Source organism: Diplotaxodon limnothrissa, linkage group LG3, assembly GCF_057381915.1.
Source record: "Diplotaxodon limnothrissa isolate DT_005_m linkage group LG3, D_limnothrissa_male_GT1.1, whole genome shotgun sequence".
Lineage (NCBI taxonomy): Eukaryota > Metazoa > Chordata > Actinopteri > Cichliformes > Cichlidae > Diplotaxodon > Diplotaxodon limnothrissa.
In genome coordinates, this window is record NC_140598.1 from 36,848,805 (window position 1) to 36,867,468 (window position 18,664).

At 41.1% G+C, this 18,664-nt stretch overlaps 1 protein-coding gene across 1 annotated transcript in view; it reads left to right on the top strand.

Annotated features, from left to right (window-relative positions):
* The window catches only part of LOC146635634 (F-box/WD repeat-containing protein 7-like), a 43,745-nt gene that overhangs the window by 3,656 nt on the left and 21,425 nt on the right, over nucleotides 1-18,664 (top strand). The window contains exon 2 of the mRNA XM_085348247.1: nucleotides 1,530-2,117. Within this exon, the coding sequence (XP_085204373.1) occupies nucleotides 1,578-2,117 (540 nt within the window). The 5' untranslated portion in view covers nucleotides 1,530-1,577. The remainder of the gene's footprint in view (nucleotides 1-1,529; nucleotides 2,118-18,664) is intronic.

The window sequence follows — 18,664 nt, forward strand, 5'->3', positions numbered from 1 at the left end:
TCTGGAGGAATTTCTCTTTCTTTGAGGATCTAAAGAGAGGAGATGAACTTTGGTGCTTCCATGGACTTTTCTGTATTTAGGAATGGATGTTCATACGTTTTTAATGATTGATTACTCGTGTGTTTTATTTTCATTTGTGTTTTTGGCCATGGATGTACGTAAGAGGATTGGGTCACTGGGGCTCAATCACAAAAACATCTGTCATGAGAGTTTTAAAATAAACTGCAAACACCTGCTTAGCAGCTTTTTGACGTGGGTTCAATTACATATTGCAATATGGTGAAATCTCTAGTCAAACGCCAAAGTGGTCTCTAAAGATGGGCCGCCGCTCTGACCTCTTTTATCCACATACACAGACAAAAACACAACACATCATGTGAGCCTGAACCTTCAGTTCAGCTCATCCTTAAAACCTTCCCTTCCGAGAGAATTACAACTATGTTTTTCACTTAGCCGTTGCCTCCCTTCTTTCCAAGATGATGATGATGATGGTGATGATGGTGAAAATAATAATAATTCCTGACATGCAGCGCTTGGATGTCTCTGACCTCCATACAATGGTCCCTTTGGGAAAGTGTATGTGTGATAGAGCATAATTTGTGATGCTATTCTGCACTCATATAACTAAGTTACAAAGTGATATTACTATTATTAAAGTGATCAATACATAAGGCATGGACAAATGTTCTGAATTCTGAAGGAAAGGAAACCAAAACTGAAGTGTTGTTTAAACATGTGACCATGAGCTAATTTCAATATGAAACCACTGAAAAAAAAAATTTGTTTTTTTTTATGCTTTTGTGTTTTGAAGATAAATAAACCTGCTGTTTGTCATTCATTAAAATACTTTCTGTCTTTAGCTTATGAGACACAATAATTGGCATAGGTTGATGAAATAAAAACCTCCTGCTTTATTTTTTCCCATTGGGCACACACTGAATCCCATTTGTTCTCAGATATTTATACTTTGGCAGCATAAAAATACTGCAAAAGCAGAACTATAATCCAATTTTTACACACATTCCAGTTTTTTATGTTCTAAGAAGATATTTAAAAGAACCAAATACGTTCCCACTCTGTCTGTGTGACCTTACATTAATGTTTTATTCATGGAAAAATGGACAGAATACGCTTACAACTTAAAAACTAATATTCTTATGTAGTCTGGTATGTATGGTCAATGTATAGCAAGTGCGATATAAAGACATAAAGTATTGTTACATTTGACCTCTGATCTTTCCTTTAAGGTCAATAGATTGAAAGTCAATGCGATAAGAATGCCATAAACAGCTAAAAGTGCATTAAAATGGGTTTAAACAGGCTAGATTTTAAAAGCCTGCACTTTGTGGGGCAGTACGAACAAGTGCAAACTTCTTATAGTTTAAAAAGGAAAAAAACTTAAATGAATAAATAGATAATGACAATATTCCCTTCAAAGTAAATCCTGCCCAGACAATGAGCTGCCTCAGTGGAGGTTTGTGCTGCGGTTTTTGTTGATGATGATGTTTTGATCCCTGTTATCTTTTCAGGATGCTTCTACATTCCTGTGCTGGTTAAGAAGAAAGAGTAGACGATCGATGGAGGGACGACATCGAGAAAGGAGAGAGGAGGGAGAGGAGGAGACGATACATGAGCAGGCGAGAGAAAGAGGGGAACAGAGGGATGGTTCTCTTAAACCTAAATCGGGGATAAAGATGGAGGAGGAAGATGAGGGAAAGGAAACAGAATTGATGAAGGCTTCTCCCAGAGATGAAGCTCAAAGTCAGCTGATTAATGGACACACCCCAATCTCTGCCTCTTCCTCTTTCACCTCTTTTCCCTTCATCTCCTCCCCTCATCAAGGAAGGGGGGGCGAGGATGAAGAGGAGGTCAGAGTCGCCATCCTAACTGTTGAGGATGAGTCCTGCCCTTCAGAGCCCTTTGGCACCACCCAGTTTGAACCAACCAATGAGGATAATGGACAGGCAGAGAGTGGAGGGGAGGGGAAGGAGGATGGAGAGATGGAAGGAGAGGAGGAGGCGGCAGAAGAAGAAAATGAGGAGGAGGAGGCGGCAAATGCTGAGGAGAGAGAGGAGGAAGGGGAGCTGGCGTCACCTGAGGCTCATCTGCAACTTAAGGTAGGACCCACAGTATTTTTTTTTATCTTAGTAAACTTGATCATTTTCAGGCTTCTGTTTGATTAAGCACTTGTGTGTCATGTGCGCTAGAAAGGTGATGTGCGGGATTTATTTTGACACACCTGCCCTACTGTTAGCAAGAGGACCCAAACACTCAGATTCCCTCTTTGACAGGCTTGTCCAAAGTCCAGCTGGGTGGCCAATCATCACTCTAGGTCAGATTTTATATGACCTGTCGTTCCTAATTCAAAATATATTGTGTATTGCTCGCCACCATAAATATAATTAGCCATCCATCCATCGATCAGCTTCTGCTTCTCCTTCGCGGGGGACGCTGGAGCCAATCCCAGCTGTCATAGGGCGAGCGGCGAGGTACACCCTGGACAGGCTGCAAGTCGGTCGCAGGGCAACCATTCGCACTTACATTCACACCTATGGGCAATTTAGATTAATCAATTAACTATCCCCACTAACTGCATGTGTTTGGACTGTGGGAGGAAGCCGGCGAATCCAGGGAGAACCCACACCAACTCCACACAGAAAAGGGGCTGATGGTGGAATTGAACTCAGGACCTTCTTGCTGTGCGGCAACAGTGCTAACCACTGTGCCACCGTGCTTAATAAAGTGTAATTCACCCTATTGTGTGTAATTTCTGTTTTTATCTCATGGTGGCAGCATAGTAGTATAATTCTTATGCTTAAAAAAGGACCCCTGAGTGATTTTCCAGTGGTGCTCTTAGTATAATGTTTGGTCACCCCTGCCCAATGAGAAGCACGTGGTGAGAGTGGGAAGGAAGAACTGCCTTTTAACAGGAAGAAACCTCCAACAGAACCAGGATCAGGGAGAGGCAGTGAATGGTTAGGAGTCAGGGGTAAGGGAATACAAAGAAGAACTTAATCATGTATATTTTCAGTATTTGGATTAAAGGATCATTCTCATTATTTGAGACTGGAGGTTTGCCCATAAAGTGGCTCCTCTGTGGGTCAGTCTAATACTCACCACCTCAGTTTTAGATCTTCGGGGAAACAAAGAGCTGGAGAATTTAGAAACTCTGACAAATGATTGAAAAGCCTGACACATTTGTAAAAAGAGACAGCAGATTTGGACTTTAAGGATTATTCATGAACACGTTGGGATAAAGAACGACATTTTAAAAATTTCAACTATTTTAACAGTCGTCCAGTATAAAACCTCATTCAGATATTTAAAGTGTTTTTGAAGATGCCTTGATGCCCCATCATATTCTGCTGCTGTAATTGGCTAAAGGTCAGTGTTCATACAGTTTGCATATATGGATAAATATCCCAATTTGCTTACGATTTGTACCTTGCAGCTTTTGTATAATCCAATATGGTGAAATATCCTAAAATGTGAGAGGCGCTTTAATGAGCTCTGTCTGTTCTGTTACATCATGTGTAATTACACTGTGTTCACAGTAGGTCCACAGCAGTGGAGGATGGTCTCATTCAAACAGAATAAATCAGTAGGATCTTTATTTTCTCTTGAAGTCCATTTACTGATTGGTATATTTATACTTTTAAACTATAAAAGTGTTTCTTCTACTGCTGCCAATATATTTTTATACTTATGAGTTCCTGCTTCTTCTGCAATTATCCAGCAGGTGGCGCCAGTGCACACTTTATCTCCTCAGTGTGAATGAAATACACCTGATAGAGATGTGTAGTGAGTGAAACACCGATGCAGAGGTGTGTGTGTGTGTGTGTGTGTGTGTGTGTGTGTGTGTGTGTGTGTGTGTGTGTGTGTGTGTGTGTGTGTGTGTGTGTGTGTGTGTGTATACACAAAGGGTTTGAAATGCCCTTTGTGTGTGTAAGTTTACACATATACACATTTTATTTACACTATGTAAATGAGAAGTAGAAAAACAGTTTCTGAAACTTTTCAGAGCGGTGTGAAGGTGGAGCTTTCGACTTACGGGGATTGTTTGCACATACTAGATTAAGTACGTACTAAATCAAATCTCAGCATGATGCCATAATGATCTGTGAGCAGCATTATGGCATCATGCTGATATATGAGAATGTCAGAAGGAGTTTCTGTGTCTTTGTGGAGTCAGAGAGAGCAGATGAACTGTAGTGCTGCATGAAGAACAGGCAGAGAAAGTGTGGTGCCAGGGGCTGGGGTGAGGTGTGCGGCAGGAGTGACAGATGAGATCAGACAGGAGTCTTCGTGGACTATGATGTTGGCAGATGACATTTCGAATTGAGCCTAGAGGTCGAGGTAAACTCTGGAGTGAAGGGTAAGGAGAGTGAGTAGAAGCAAGACAGAATACATGTGGGAACAACAGGGAAATAGCTGATGTCAACGATCCAATAGCATTTGGTGCAAAAGAGAGGTGAAGAGGAGAGTGCAGGCATGATGGAGACAGGTTTCAGGGTGATTTGTGAGAGAAAGATCGCAGCGAGAGCGAAAGGGAAGGCTTACACGATGGTAGCGAGACTAGCTATGGTCTATGATTTGGATACACAACAAAAACGCGATGGAACTTCCAAGCGTAAGACCAGAGAGAAGATGGATGCATGCAGTGAATTATGACACGCAGAGGGTTGGTGTGACAGAGGAGGATGCTGGGATAGGGTGAGGTGGGTTGCTTTGGCGACCCCTAAAGATAATGGTTGAAAGAAGCTTTGGATGCACAACCTTGGTGATGTTTTCCTGATGAGTTTCGGCTCTAAGTCAAGAGTCTGAGTCGGAGTTGTAAATTATGATCATGTTTGTAATAGTGACGATACTGCAGATGGTAAAGCATCTCAGTCTGTGGCTTATATTTGTGATTTATAAAGTAGTAGAATATGAGTTTATTTTTAAAAATTGATCTCGATTGCCAAAATGTTCAAATCAAGAGTCCACAAACCCGCCTGTGACCTCACAGTAGCTTCAAGCACCTTTTATATGCCATCAGCCAAAAGCTTCAGGCTGATCAAGTCAACCTGTCCTGAGTCACATGTTTTAATCTCACATGTCATGAATTAGTTTCGAATACAAAAATGAAAAAACGTGCTGTCTAGCAGCAGTGAGAACATCAGATATCCCATCATGCTCGTAGCTGATAATGATGTCCTCAATCCCAAGGACTCAAACTAAATTAGTCATCACAAAGATAGGCACACAGCACGCACACACCGAGAGGGAGGTGTGGGTGGGAATGTGCAGCAGTCAACATTCCTCAGATTCTTCTCACAACTGCGGGATCATGGGATATGAAGTCTGGTCCCATGGGAACTGATGGCTTAACGCACACACAGACACATGCACTGTCATACTGGTGCAGAACCAGTACAGTGTATAGTTGTTAGTGTGATGATGGGACACCCGAAGATCAACTGATGGTTTGGTTTTGCATTTCTCTCTGTGGCCTCTAGGGGGCACATTTAGGTTTTTATTCGGTTCAAAACACGTGAAAGCAGTTCCTTTTTTTTTTTTTCTCTCCTTTTAAGTCAAGTTTGCTGATGGGCGATGCATGACTGTCTTTGTAAGGGCCTATTTGACTTCTTAAAAGATGCTGTGGGTTTGGTTGAATTTAAAATTGAGTCGAGGCTTTTAGGCGTGATGGTTAGTGGCCATATCAGCGAGGGTCCCCACAATGTACAAATGTTTGTGTTTGTAAGGGAGCAGACAGAAAAACTAGGGCACTGATCTGTAATCTAAGAGCATTTTTTTTTCTAGACTACTACACGTATACAGGATTACACACACACACACACACACACACACACACACACACACACACACACACACACACACACACACACACACTTGTACTGGAATTATATTAATACACTTTAATGCTCAGTGAAGAGGTTTTATCTTAGTTTTTAAACCGATTTAGTGTGACCTTGTTGACACACACTCGGTCTGTTTCTTATTCACTCAAAATGTCTGTGAAAGACACATGACAGACACACTGACCTCACTAGGGTCAGATGACTGGCATGAGTGGAGGCACATTAGATCTGCAACGGCATGTCTGGTATGCGAACACACACTTTTCCTTTCCTTTGCTCGTACAGGGTCTGAAACGTGGTGTCTCTTGTGTGAGTTTCAGGAGGGATGAACCAAATCTTATTACTGTTAGAGGAGGCCGCGTTTTAATGTCTGGGCCAAAATGTAGGAAATTTCCATTTTTCTGTCATGATGTAGACGTCACAAAGTGAGAAAGGAAGCCACTTCAAAGCACAGAACTGGCAGAGAGTCAGCTTTCTTCTGTCTATAAATGATGGATGGGTGCTTCTTTTATACAATGCAGCTTATTGGTTTCAGACTAAAACTAAATAAATGAATAAATTTGGTTGTCAAAACGTTGCTGTAGGGAGTTTTTAGCCAGAAATTAACACATATGGTCAAGAGGGTTAAATAGCACTTTATCCACCAACAGGTTAGTTAGACAGCTGCTAATCAGTGTAGACTAAAAAAATATGTATTGTAAAAAAAAATTATTATTATTTTTTTTATTTTTAGATCATTTCACTCCAGCAGGCACCAACATCACAAACGTGTCCAGTTCAGGCACTTGAAAGCAGGGGAAGCCTCGCTGACAGCTAGCAGCAGTGCTGGGACAGCTGCCAATCAAAGACGCCATGCCCATTATGTTAAGCTGGTAACTTTTTAGCATGATGGCTAAAGTCCATTTTTACTAGACTGTGGACATTTTTAACACAGGACTCTATTAGAGTTGGCTTACTTTTGGAGTGGGCCTCAAGTGGACATTAGAGGTACTGCACTTTTTTGTATCTCCAGGTTTCATTTTTCAGACCTGGAGGATGCTACTCGTGCCTTCCTAAGAAATGCACTCGGTATATTTTAATTTCACCAATATCAATGACATCATCTGGTCTAGTTCGTTCAATACGGTGCATTTCTACCACAGGTACACAAACCTACAAAACGGAACATCTAACATATAATTTGTTAGTTGGTCTTTCTGTTTGCCTTCCAAGTCTTTCTTCCTTTTGCTTATACACACCTTAACACACCCTCATACCCACGCTCTGTGTGTGTGTGTGTGTGTGTGTGTGTGTGTGTGTGTGTGTGTGTGTGTGCGCGCGCATGCGGTCACATTCCAGCCAGTCAGGTCCGGCCACGCCGAGTCGGCGCGTCATACACACACATTCCTCGAGCTGCAGCATTCCTGGACTCTTCTGCTCATCAGCAGGACGGAGGCTTGAATCTGTGACCTTCCGGTTACAGTAAAGTCTCCCTGCGGCACGTTGACACAGCTACTGAAAAATGTAGTTCAGTTCTTTCATATCCGGTGTCTTGGAAGAGGAAAAAAAAAAAGATTCAGTTTGTTTCTTTCTCAGTTTTTGCTCAGCCTAACTTTTAATATAGAGCTGGTATCTTCTTTATTGAAACTCTGATGTCATGATGGTTTTTGTTTCTTGTAGCTTTTTCTTTACTGTAGTACGTAGTAGGGCTGGGCCATATCACACCATTCATGGTAATACAGGTATAATGTTGGGCAACAATAAGAAAATGAAATATCGCGATAGAATACGGGTAAAACACGCATGTGCAGTGCCTTTGTTTACATACGCACATGGTGGAAAAAGTGTGGCAGTGATGGAGAATAAGAAGCGCGAAAGCGGATCGTTGAATGAAACAGATGAACCAAAATTGGTTTGTAAAAATGCTGCAACTTCAGTGGTGTGGAACTGGTTTGGCTTTCGTCCATCAGATACACAACAAAGCACTATTTTTTGGTAGCACATGCTAGCGGGCCGTCGTTATTACCGTGTTTTTCAGAAAATATGGCACACTTAACCCTGGAGAACCCATGGGGTCAAATTTGACCCCATGGTTTCCCTAGAAAACCAATGGGGTCGGCTCTGACCCCATTGGTTCTCCAGGGTTAAAATCAATCCTTTGATTTTTCTGAAAGTCGACAGTGCCCCTTATAATCTGGTGCTCCTTATGTATGAATTCTGGTTGTGTTTACTGACCTCGAAACGATTTCATGTGGTACATGGTGCTTGAAAATCTGTCAAATGTTTCAGTACGACTTTGCTAAGCTACGAACCCGCACCGCTTGATGGATTGTCGGAGCATTACAGCTATCGTAGGCAGGAGTCTCGCGGAGTGATACGTACTGTGCTTCAACATAATATCACCGTATTGTGTGTGTGTATAACCTCTTTGTGGATATTATACATGGTTATGCTGAGGAAATGTCGGCCAATTCCACTGGAAAAACCTTTTGGTTAAACTGTCAGCAAGGAATTTGCATTTGCACTGTTAAATTTTTATATAACTTTAATGCACTTAAAAAAACAGCTGCTTGTTTAAGTGAAAATACACTGATGTTTTGGTTCCTTTGGGGGGTTTGTTTGGGTTTTTTTGCACTAATAAAGTTGTGGAGTTATATTCTGTAAGTATTTTGTCTCGTGTCAATTATATCGTCAATTATATCGTCAGTTATATCGTTATCACACATTTTCAAATGTATATCGTGATAAATATTTTTGGCCATATCGCCTTGCTCTAGTACGTAGTGACAGAAATCATTATCAGAGAGAGAAAGAAAGTTCATCCAAAGTGCTAGGTTTGAAGCCAGACCTTGTATTGGCTATAAGTGTTTTTAAACCCCCTGATTTTTCAAGTTCTCTTGTGTAAACGAGGAGCAAACGTTCTTGTCAGTCAGTCAGACTGACACTTTCTCCTGTGAGCCTGTCAAAGCTGTCAGATGTGGGAATTTAGCAAGGATTTATGCAAATATGTTTGTACATCAGGGCCATTTTCTGCCAGTAGTTTCAATGCAGGAGCTGATTGTTTTGATGTAATCTTCATTTTTAATTTTGCATACAGAGAAAATAAAAAACAAAATGTAATTCCTTTCTGTGTGGTTATGGCTTACCACCACAATTTAGAGCTGATATGGAGTCATAACAGGGTAAGAATTCACCAGTGGGTTTTTTACGGAGATTAAACAATGGATCTAATTCGAATGAACATTAACTCTACCTTTTTCCAGTGACTGTATATAAAAGATGGACATAGTGTGGTGCTGATCAAACTGTCAACTGGAGGGATGCTGCCCCCACCGGCCCTGAACAGGGGCTATTACAAGGCCATTCAGGGTATTCATTGGCTAATTTTCCAGACCAGGAAGCCACACCTATATTGTATGTAAGATATGTTTTTATGTGACTTTATGGACACCTAACTCAAGAGTTGGCGTCAACGTTGGACATGATTACTAGGGACTGTTTGGCAGTGGCTGTTGGAGGTTTCTGGCTGTGGCTGGATGAAATCGCTTGCAAAGAAGATGTTGCACCAAAAACTAAAAAAAAATGACTGGTTGTCTGTAGTTTTTCACATTTGTCTGCAAGCACATGCCAACATTTAGCCAAGCAGTAGTGTAAAAAAAAAAAGTCCACCCCCACCTCCCACCCCACAGTGACAGATGGTTCCCATAAGTCAGAGGTCACTGACACATTTGTAGACCTGTGTGATTTGGCCTTTAGCAACTGCCATCAACCCTCCGCAATGCTCCCAACTAGATGCGGAATACTTATTTTTCCCACACAACCAGTTTTTGCCCAAAGGTTGCAGACTAGTCTCCAGGCCTTGTGTCTTAGCCTATATTCACGTGATCTTACGTAGTCACTACGATTGACTGAAGCCATGTGGTTTAGATGAAAACTGTCTTCAAAACCTTTTATAACAAGTGGTTGTACCCACACAGGAATAAACCTTCTAGTAAATCATGAGCAAATAAAACTTAAATAGTGATGGTAATGTTTTTTTTTGTTTGTTTGTTTTTTTTAGTCATTTAAGTGGATAAAAGGTGCCAATCTGTAATAACATAGCTGTAACCCGTTTGCCTAAATATAAAATGTGCAGTAAAAACTGTGAGGTATTCAAACGTGGTAGCTGAAGTATAAATCGACCTTCTCCTTTTTTCCTCTTTTTTTTTTTTTATTTTTTTAAACCACTCATGTCTTTCTCTAACTGCACCATTACCATGGCAACCCCACAGAACTGTATTCTTATTGGTGGGCCGGTGTTCCGTTGACCCTCATTCATGTGTGTGTGAGCGAGGGAGCACAGCGAGGAACAGGTGCTCTGCTGTCCTGTCTCCTCTCTCTCCCGTTCCCTGTGTTTTACAGTGTGTAAGGGGACACCTGAAGAATGCCACTAAAACCTCGAAGCTTGTGTCGTTCTCGCGCCCCCACCCCAGTCTGTTTTTCTTTCTGAGTGCCTGTCTTCACCCACACATCTAGTATTTCTTCTTATTCTTAGACACACCTACATGATGTTTCTGACTGATGTCATCGAGCTGCAGGCTTCAATCAGATGACTAAAAGAAGAGGGATTCTGTTTGACAGTCCTTCACTGAAGTCTGTGGGAGAGCTCTGCAGCGGTGAAGGTGGTGCTAGAGCAACAACCTGCAGTGGGTGGGGAAAAATGCTTTGAGGCAAAGACTGCAAAGTTTCAAGCCTCTTTAAAAAAAAAAAAATGACCATTAACCATACAGTGTTAACTCATCCACCATTTTTGATGTGCGACAGTCGTGGTCAAGTGAATAAGGGCGCAGTCACACAGACCTGCAGACTGGTACCCCACCATACAGAAAAAGTAAAAGCTGTACCTTTTGAAACATTTTTGCTGTTTTGCCAAGTCCCTAATTTTAGGTTTGAGACAAATAAACAATGGTTTTTAAATACTGCTTTCCCATCGGTTGTTGCTTAACTTCCTGTAATGGTTAGCACCTGGCCATTTCGTGTTCCTAACCGTTATTACCCCTGTCATCACTACTAGTCACTGAATTTGATTGACAGGGGTTCTTCCTGTGCACACTCCCCTGTATAGTTGCACCCAGAGTAAACTCAATGCTCCTTCATGTTCAAAAGTTTCCAGCTCAGGTTCGTCTCCTCTGAGGTTCTCTTGGGTCGCCCAACTGGAAGTAGACACTGGTTTAGGAGCACCAGAATCCAGTACCTGCCAGTGGACTTGCTCTTTATCAAACTTTAACATAGTTTTTATTTTAATTTTTGTATTGCTGTGATAGTTGCCACATACCAAACAGGTAGAATTAATCATTGTATTAAAGAAATATTGCAACTCTACATATTCCTTAGATTTTAGGATTACCCTCTTTACATGCTAATGCTTGATCACACACAAGGCCAGCATATTAACAGGGCTTTTTATTCTTCCTCTGAGTGTGTATCTTAATTCTTTCTTTCCTTTGTGCCTTTTTTCCTTCCATCCTCCTATCCTGATTGCTAGTGCTGGTGAATCTCTATTTCTCCCCTGGGAACGATTGCAGCTTAGAGACAGACACACACACACACACACACACACACACACAGAGGTACTCATTAAAATATACATGAGCACTAACTCCCTTACATTCCTCCAACACTGTCGGCATTCATTATAGATGAACACACACATGCGCGCGCACACACTCTCTGCACGGTGCAGTGGCATTGTTTACTTCCATTATAAACCACTTGTTGTTTGCTGCATTGCACCTCTGTAATGTGTCCCACTGGAAATGACTTCTGTCTTCAGACCTGGCAGCTTGTTAGCTCGCTAAGCTCAATTTCTCCTCACGGTAGATGTTCCTAGTAATTGACTATTTTTACAGTACCATTTTATTGTTGAAGTAATTTTTAATTGAGGGCTGACGAATCTGTAATAACTTACTCAACCATTATGTTCAGTGGCTGCACAAGCTTGTTTTTGACTCTTAAAATATCTCTGCAAATTGAAAGAAAACAACAGTTGCTAATGGCTTATGGTGAAGAACACGGGAGCGCTATTAAATTTAAGCTAGTAAATGTTTATTTGATAGCATAAGAAATATCTTTGTCTATTAAAATTGCTACAGTTCATTTAAATTGGTTTGTTTCCTTGGTATGGATCTGTCTTTTAAGCATAGTCTATAAATTCTGAGGAGTTTCAGATGCTTAGTGTTAGCCTGCTTTATCCATTCTAAAACCAGTTCTGATGTAAATGCACTGGTCCTTTATATAGCGCTGTTCTACTCTACTGGAGCACCCCGAAGCACTTCATACAACTCACCTCCTTCACCCACTCACACCCATTCATACATTTTTTTTCTATGCCTAAGTGCTTTCTATCTAATACTGACACACATTCTTACTTTAATGAACCTTTCATTTCTTCCCCAAAGATACTTTTAGCATGCAGACTGGAGCAGCCAGGGATCAAACAACCAACTTTCCAAATAATGGATGACTTGTTGTACCTCTTGAGATAGAGCCACCCCAGATGTGTGTATTGGGATCATTGCTGCGTTGGGACAAAGATCTGTGTTTAAGTTTGAATCTAAATTGATTTCATGTGAGGAGTTTGAAGGTAGTTCTCTCTCATATTTCCATCCACATTGTGCAATATGCATTGCACTACCACCACCATGCTTGACAGTTGGTACACGGTCCTCCAAATATACCTATTGTCACTGTGGCCAAACAACTAAATCTTTGTCTCATCTCAGCTGGTTGTTCCTGAACATGAACGTGACAGTTTGGACATATAACTTATGTGCAATTGTTTGAACTGATGATCTTGGAATGAGCAGTTCTTAAGAAATGGCTCCATGACAGCTTCCTAGCTTGTTTAAGTCTACAATTCTCCTTCTTAGATCTTCCTTCAAGTTTCCCATTTTTCAGAATATTGCAGTCAATGCAGTGCTGTCAAATTTAATTTTATGCTAGCAAAGAGAAACTACCAGTTGTAGTCATTCATGATCACTGTTGAGAAGTAAACAGGCCTTGGTGTAGTCAAGTTAAAACACTGGATAACGTTCAGCAGCATTTATTAAAACTGTGAATGTATGTTTATATTTGATCCTGTAGGTATACTTTTGGCGCTGTGTGGATTAGATCAAACCTGAAATACTTTTAAAAGTCATTAAAGATTTAATCCTTCCACCCTGGAAACATCACAGTTGAACAAAGCTGACTGATACTGGCAATATTAAGGTTTTTGATTATATTAATTTCCAGTTGTAATTAATTTCATTTACACTGTGCTGGTTCACAACAGCACTCGTCTTGTTGCAAGGTGCTTTTTAATTGTAAAGGAAAGACTGCAATAGTAGAGAGAGAAACCCAACAGTCAGACAATCTCAGTGTAAGCAGGACTTGTTGATGGGTGAGAGGAGGAGCTTCGTTTTCACAGGAAGAAACCTCCAGCAGCTCAGGGATTGGCTGCAATCTGCTGCATGTGTTTGCAATGGAAACTGAATCATTTCTGGAAGATGCTCTGCATCATGCTGGAAACCAGCCTCTCTGGTGTTAGGTGTTAAAATACATTTAATCTCTCTGCAGCCTGGAGGGGTGAATGATTTATGATATTTTTGCACATGCTTTATGGCCGGTGACCTCCTGACCTTTGAAGCGCTCACTGTTGGTTGTTTGAGCTGCATTATTGATGCTAAAATGAACTCTGAGCGTGAGGGTCTTCTTCTACTCTAACACGCAGCTATCTACGGAGAGAAAGAGATGAAACATCATCTGCTGAAAATCAATCTTTCACACATTCCTCTGATCCTCTCTCCTCCCCCCCTCCCCCCCTCTCTCCTTATTGATTCCTCACACACTCGTAGGGTAATCCTGCTAACAGACATGTGCGTGCACGCGCACACACACACGTACGTCCACATCTGCCTTTGCCTTTTTGAAGTGTGACTGTGTGTTTGTTTGAAGTGGTTTTCTCTGTGTTTCTCACTGTCTGACAATCGTTAGCTCTGAGGATCGCAAACATACAAAAAACGTGTTTGGTTTGACGATTTTTCTTTAGAAATAGAAGAAGTGTAAAAAAAGTAAAAAAGAACAAGACAAATTATTTTGCTTTATAAACTTTTTACCTTCATTTCAGCTGATATTTGTGCATTCAGTTCATTAAATATGGATAGCGGAGTCTCTGGAGAGTTGCCCTGCATTACTTTATATTCATGCTGGAAAAGAGAAATAAAATCCTGTTCCTCACATCACCAACACTGTCTCAACAAGATTAGGTACCAACTCTCTCTTTGTGCCTCACAGTATATGTTCCTACTGCTTTTAATGGAAGTACCTGACACTCATCCCTCCCTCTTACCCAATTTAGGGTTACAGAGGCTGGAGTGTGTAACTCTGCCATCACAGAGCAAAACATGGCCCGAGGACCAGAACCAGTCCTGGGCCACAACATCCTAAAGCAACCTCTGGGGGGGGGGGGGTTTCCTTTGGGTGAGGTTCGACCGATTAATAACAGTCGAACCTCACTGGTGTGAGTGACTCAGACTGACTTGGTGAGCTTAACCCTGTGAGGTCACTGCTGATGACCCCAGCTATAGCTCCAAACCCTAGCTGCTTGGAGACCAGTGAAAATAATTTTTTGGAGTGTGTGTAAATAGTTTCTGTGGATTCTGACCTAGTTGGGTTAAGATCAGAAATTGTCACAGCAGATAAAATCAAAATCAACCTTGCACAAAAAATAAATGTATTTTGATTTGTATTGCCTGTTAGAGAGCTAACAGAAGAGAACGCAAAGAGCTCTAAATCGAAGCCTAACTATAATAAAATATTTCCTGTATCTAAACTTAAGGTAACAGAGTTAAAACAGATGTTGGACAAAGCGCTGGGGGAAAAAGTTGGTAATCTGGGCTTACAGGCCTCGTGGGCAGTAGGACTATCAGAGAGATGAGCTGGTGCATAAAACACAATGAGAAATGAAAATCTGCTTTATTAGATTGCAAAGTCATTGAGCCAAAGGAAATAAACAGGCGCTTTTGTAAAAGATAGGAACTAATAGTGGGAAGTGAGGTTCCCCTAGTGTGTGTGAGAAGAGTGCTTTCTATCTACTGTTACGGATTCAAATACTGGGGATGGATACAAGAGGAAAAACCACAATAACAACACTGGTCCGGCCAGGTTGAGTCAAACGATGATTTTAATGATCACACGCGTGGGAGATGGACACCGTACGCAGACAGCATCAGATCTCAAAATGGTGGAGCATTGATCAAACTCTTATAGCCTCTAGTGGCCCCCACCTTATCATAAAAGCCTAAACATTCACATGCTTTCTCTCACACGGCGCCTAAGCTACGACCTTGGCTCCCTGTTTATCTGCTCCTGCTGAGATGGGGCAGAAAACTCCAGCATGTTCTGTTCTCTTCTAATCAGACAAATAAGGCGATGACTTTCTGTGAACAGTATTTCTTATAACTCAGCAGTATAATGCATCATAAAACAATATCATTCAGTCACAATAAATCAGCAGTCTAATGTAATGCAAATCAGTTTAACAAATGCAATAGTTATCACCTTCTTCTAATTCAGGAGAATAATGCAAACTAAAACTACATAATAATTCACAATCTTTAATTAGGGGTCTAACATGGCATAAAATAATATTATAATCCCTCACTAGACTGCCCATTGAAGTTGACCGTTTACTTTTCCAGTGTGCAGAGATGGTGAAGTAACTACAGAGTGACTCTGTAATTCTGACTGCTGGATTTGGAGTCTTTCTAATATTACAATGCATGCGTTTTTAAGAGAATACATCGTTTTCTTTTTAAAAATCAATCACTGTCAGCAGCAGTATGTTATGAAAACCTTACATTAACATCTCTACATGAAGTTTCTTCATTTTGCAACTTATTCATCACTACAGCTGGAGGACAAATGCTTATTATAAGGAAGATTTGTGAGGTTCAAATTCTGGAACTCCTGTAAAACTTAAGCCATACAGAATTTGAACTTTGGCTGAGTTCCCCTTTGAGCTTTAAGCATTTCTGCAGTAAAGACCACTTCTAACCGTCTTCATGTCCACATCTATTTTACCACAGAGCAAATATCAACGTATGTCCCAAACCAACCTGAAGAATGGCTTTATACTTTTAAATACACTGCATTGTCAAAAATAATGGGCGACACCTCTGAATCTTTGCATTCAGGTGTTTTCACTCCCATTCACACAGGTGTGCCTGCCTTTACAAGCATGTATGAAAGGATAAGTTCCTGTAAAGAGCTTTGTCTTCAACACTACACATTCTCCAACTATTTGTACCCACCACATTAGTCACTTTGCACGGAAACCTGCCACCATAACTCTGTACCATTAATACCAGTGTGGCGTGGGTGTACACTAAAATATTCTCCTGAACAACGCACATCAGCTATGGTGTGGAGGGCTCATATGGTTGTCTTTTACAAGGAGGCTTCAGTGGCAGCACAACTGTCTGACATGACACCAAAGTGCGGCTTGCACCAACATATGATGTCACTTTTGCTGTATCGTGCCCTTTGCAGATGCAAAAGGCAAACATAATTAAACTCTAGGTGGTGTTATTGCCTAGCCTAAATGTGCCACATAAGGTCAGAAATGTGACTCCTTCACAGTGGTGGGCATCAACAATTCGTCCCTCAGTCAGGGCAAGATGTCAGTTTAAACTTCTGTAACGTCTCAAAGCACCTGATGGAAAACATTCAGCAGAAACAACCTGAGGTTGTAGCTCGCCAACGAGACAACCTTGACCATAAAATTGGCCAAATTTAAGCCCTAGAACAAAGATTATCTCGTATACCACGATATACTCCAGTCCCCACAGAGCAGCGCGGTTATCATGCACTCTCCCTGCAACAAGGACTGCTGCCACCTCTGTGAACACATGCCATCCATTGTTTTATCAGCTGAGCGTCATATCAGCCTTAACAGGGTCTCCCAAGCTCTGCTGCTACATAACGAGCGGGACGACCGAGTGGAGAGTAGCTTCTGGAAATTTACATGCACTCAAAATCCTTGAGTGTGGGAAAGGGTGTGCTTTAATGCAGAACACACTTACACACTCACACAAGCTTCAGGTTTTACAAGGTCATCAGAGCGAGAGACTCTGTGGGTCTGCATACCAGAGAGGGAGGGAGGCTGAGCTTTGAAGGATGAACAGGGTGGAGGGAAAAATACACGAAGAAGAGATGTAAGCTGGTGATCTTTTTCCTGTATAGAGACACTCTGTGTTTTTGGACATTGATCAGTACTATCCGAAAGAGTTTTGTTTTTCTGAGTTGAAGTAATCACAGACCGACTCCATGATGATAAGATCTGGGCTCTGTGTGGGGGTCAGACCATCTGTTGCAGGACTTCTCTTCCTCTCGTCACTTATGATGGTCCTTTCAGATGTTTAAAGATTTACAGCTTGGGATCTGAATGCTGTAGATGCAGGGTTTCTCACACAAAGGACTTCAGACCACCCAAGTATAGTTGGCTTCATACGTCCATTTTTTTGTGTGTGTTTTGTTTTGTTTGAAACTGCTTGTTGGAGTAAACAGACCAGCATGACTTTGCAGACCATCTACATGCTGTAGAATTACAACTAGCAATGTGAACTACTCCACTTGGCCTTAGTCAGTGCATTTTGGAGGACTACAGCAAACTGGAAACTTTGATGTTCGTACCCAAAATCTTTCTCTCAGAGTAGCCAAAAACTATTGCAGACTGGCACAAACATGATACCATCATCCCCACTTAAAGCCTTGTTTATGATCACAATGCCAGTGTTGTGTTTGATAACTATTTTTTCCACTGCTTGAAGCATGCTGGACTTGCTTCAGTCTTCTCCAGAAAGGTGTCGCCAATCAGAAAAGTGTCTGACACTTTCAAGCCCTCTGTAATCTGAGCTCCAGGCTACGAAAACCTACTCTTATTTTGAAAATTCAGTAGCTGCTAAAAATCCAGCACACACATGGGCAAATGGGAACGAGACCACAGACCACCCTCCATCTAGTCACTAACATCCTAAAACTTAAACTAAACAAACTCTCAAAAATGAATGAAAGCTGCATGAAATTTAAATGTGTTAGAAAAAAAGTCTTGTATTGAAAATGCCTAAACTACTGGCTGTTCACTTATTCACACGATGTCACCACAGTGGGTAGCTCGTGTTTTGTGTGGCAGAATTTTTCCTGATGAAACCCCCAGAGGGATTTGTGTCTCCTCCTCGGACCAAACCAGTGATCTTTTGCTTAGAGCCTCTAAATAATACCATACATACTGTTTCAGGTTTTGGAGATTCGCTGCAGTCTCGTCTGTTGTAAAGTTATCGATTCGTTGCAAAGTTGCTGGAAAATAAAACGATTGTCAGCTCTCTCTGAGATCAGGTTTGTGTTTTTGGTTTGCTTTCAGAGATTTGTATCGAGCAGGAGAGCATCTAATATTCTCAGTCGTCACTGATCTAAAAGTGGCTTCTTTTGTAAATTCTCAGCAGAGAGCAAATTTTAGTTTCTGTAGTTTTTTATTTGAGATGGGGAAACTTTCTATTCATTACAAAGGATCTGCAGAATAAACATGTGCACAGGAGAAACTTGAAAAAAAAGACTTAAATCTAGATGGAGTTATTTTGAATTATAGGTGATACAAAAAAAAATGCAAATCAGCTGATGCACGGTTCAGAAAATACTTTTAAAACCCTACCACTGACATGGGGATGCTTCTAAAACACCCAAACATTGTATTTTCCACCTACGTCTTCATGCACTCCTTCTGTTTTGCTTTTAACTTCCAGGATTAA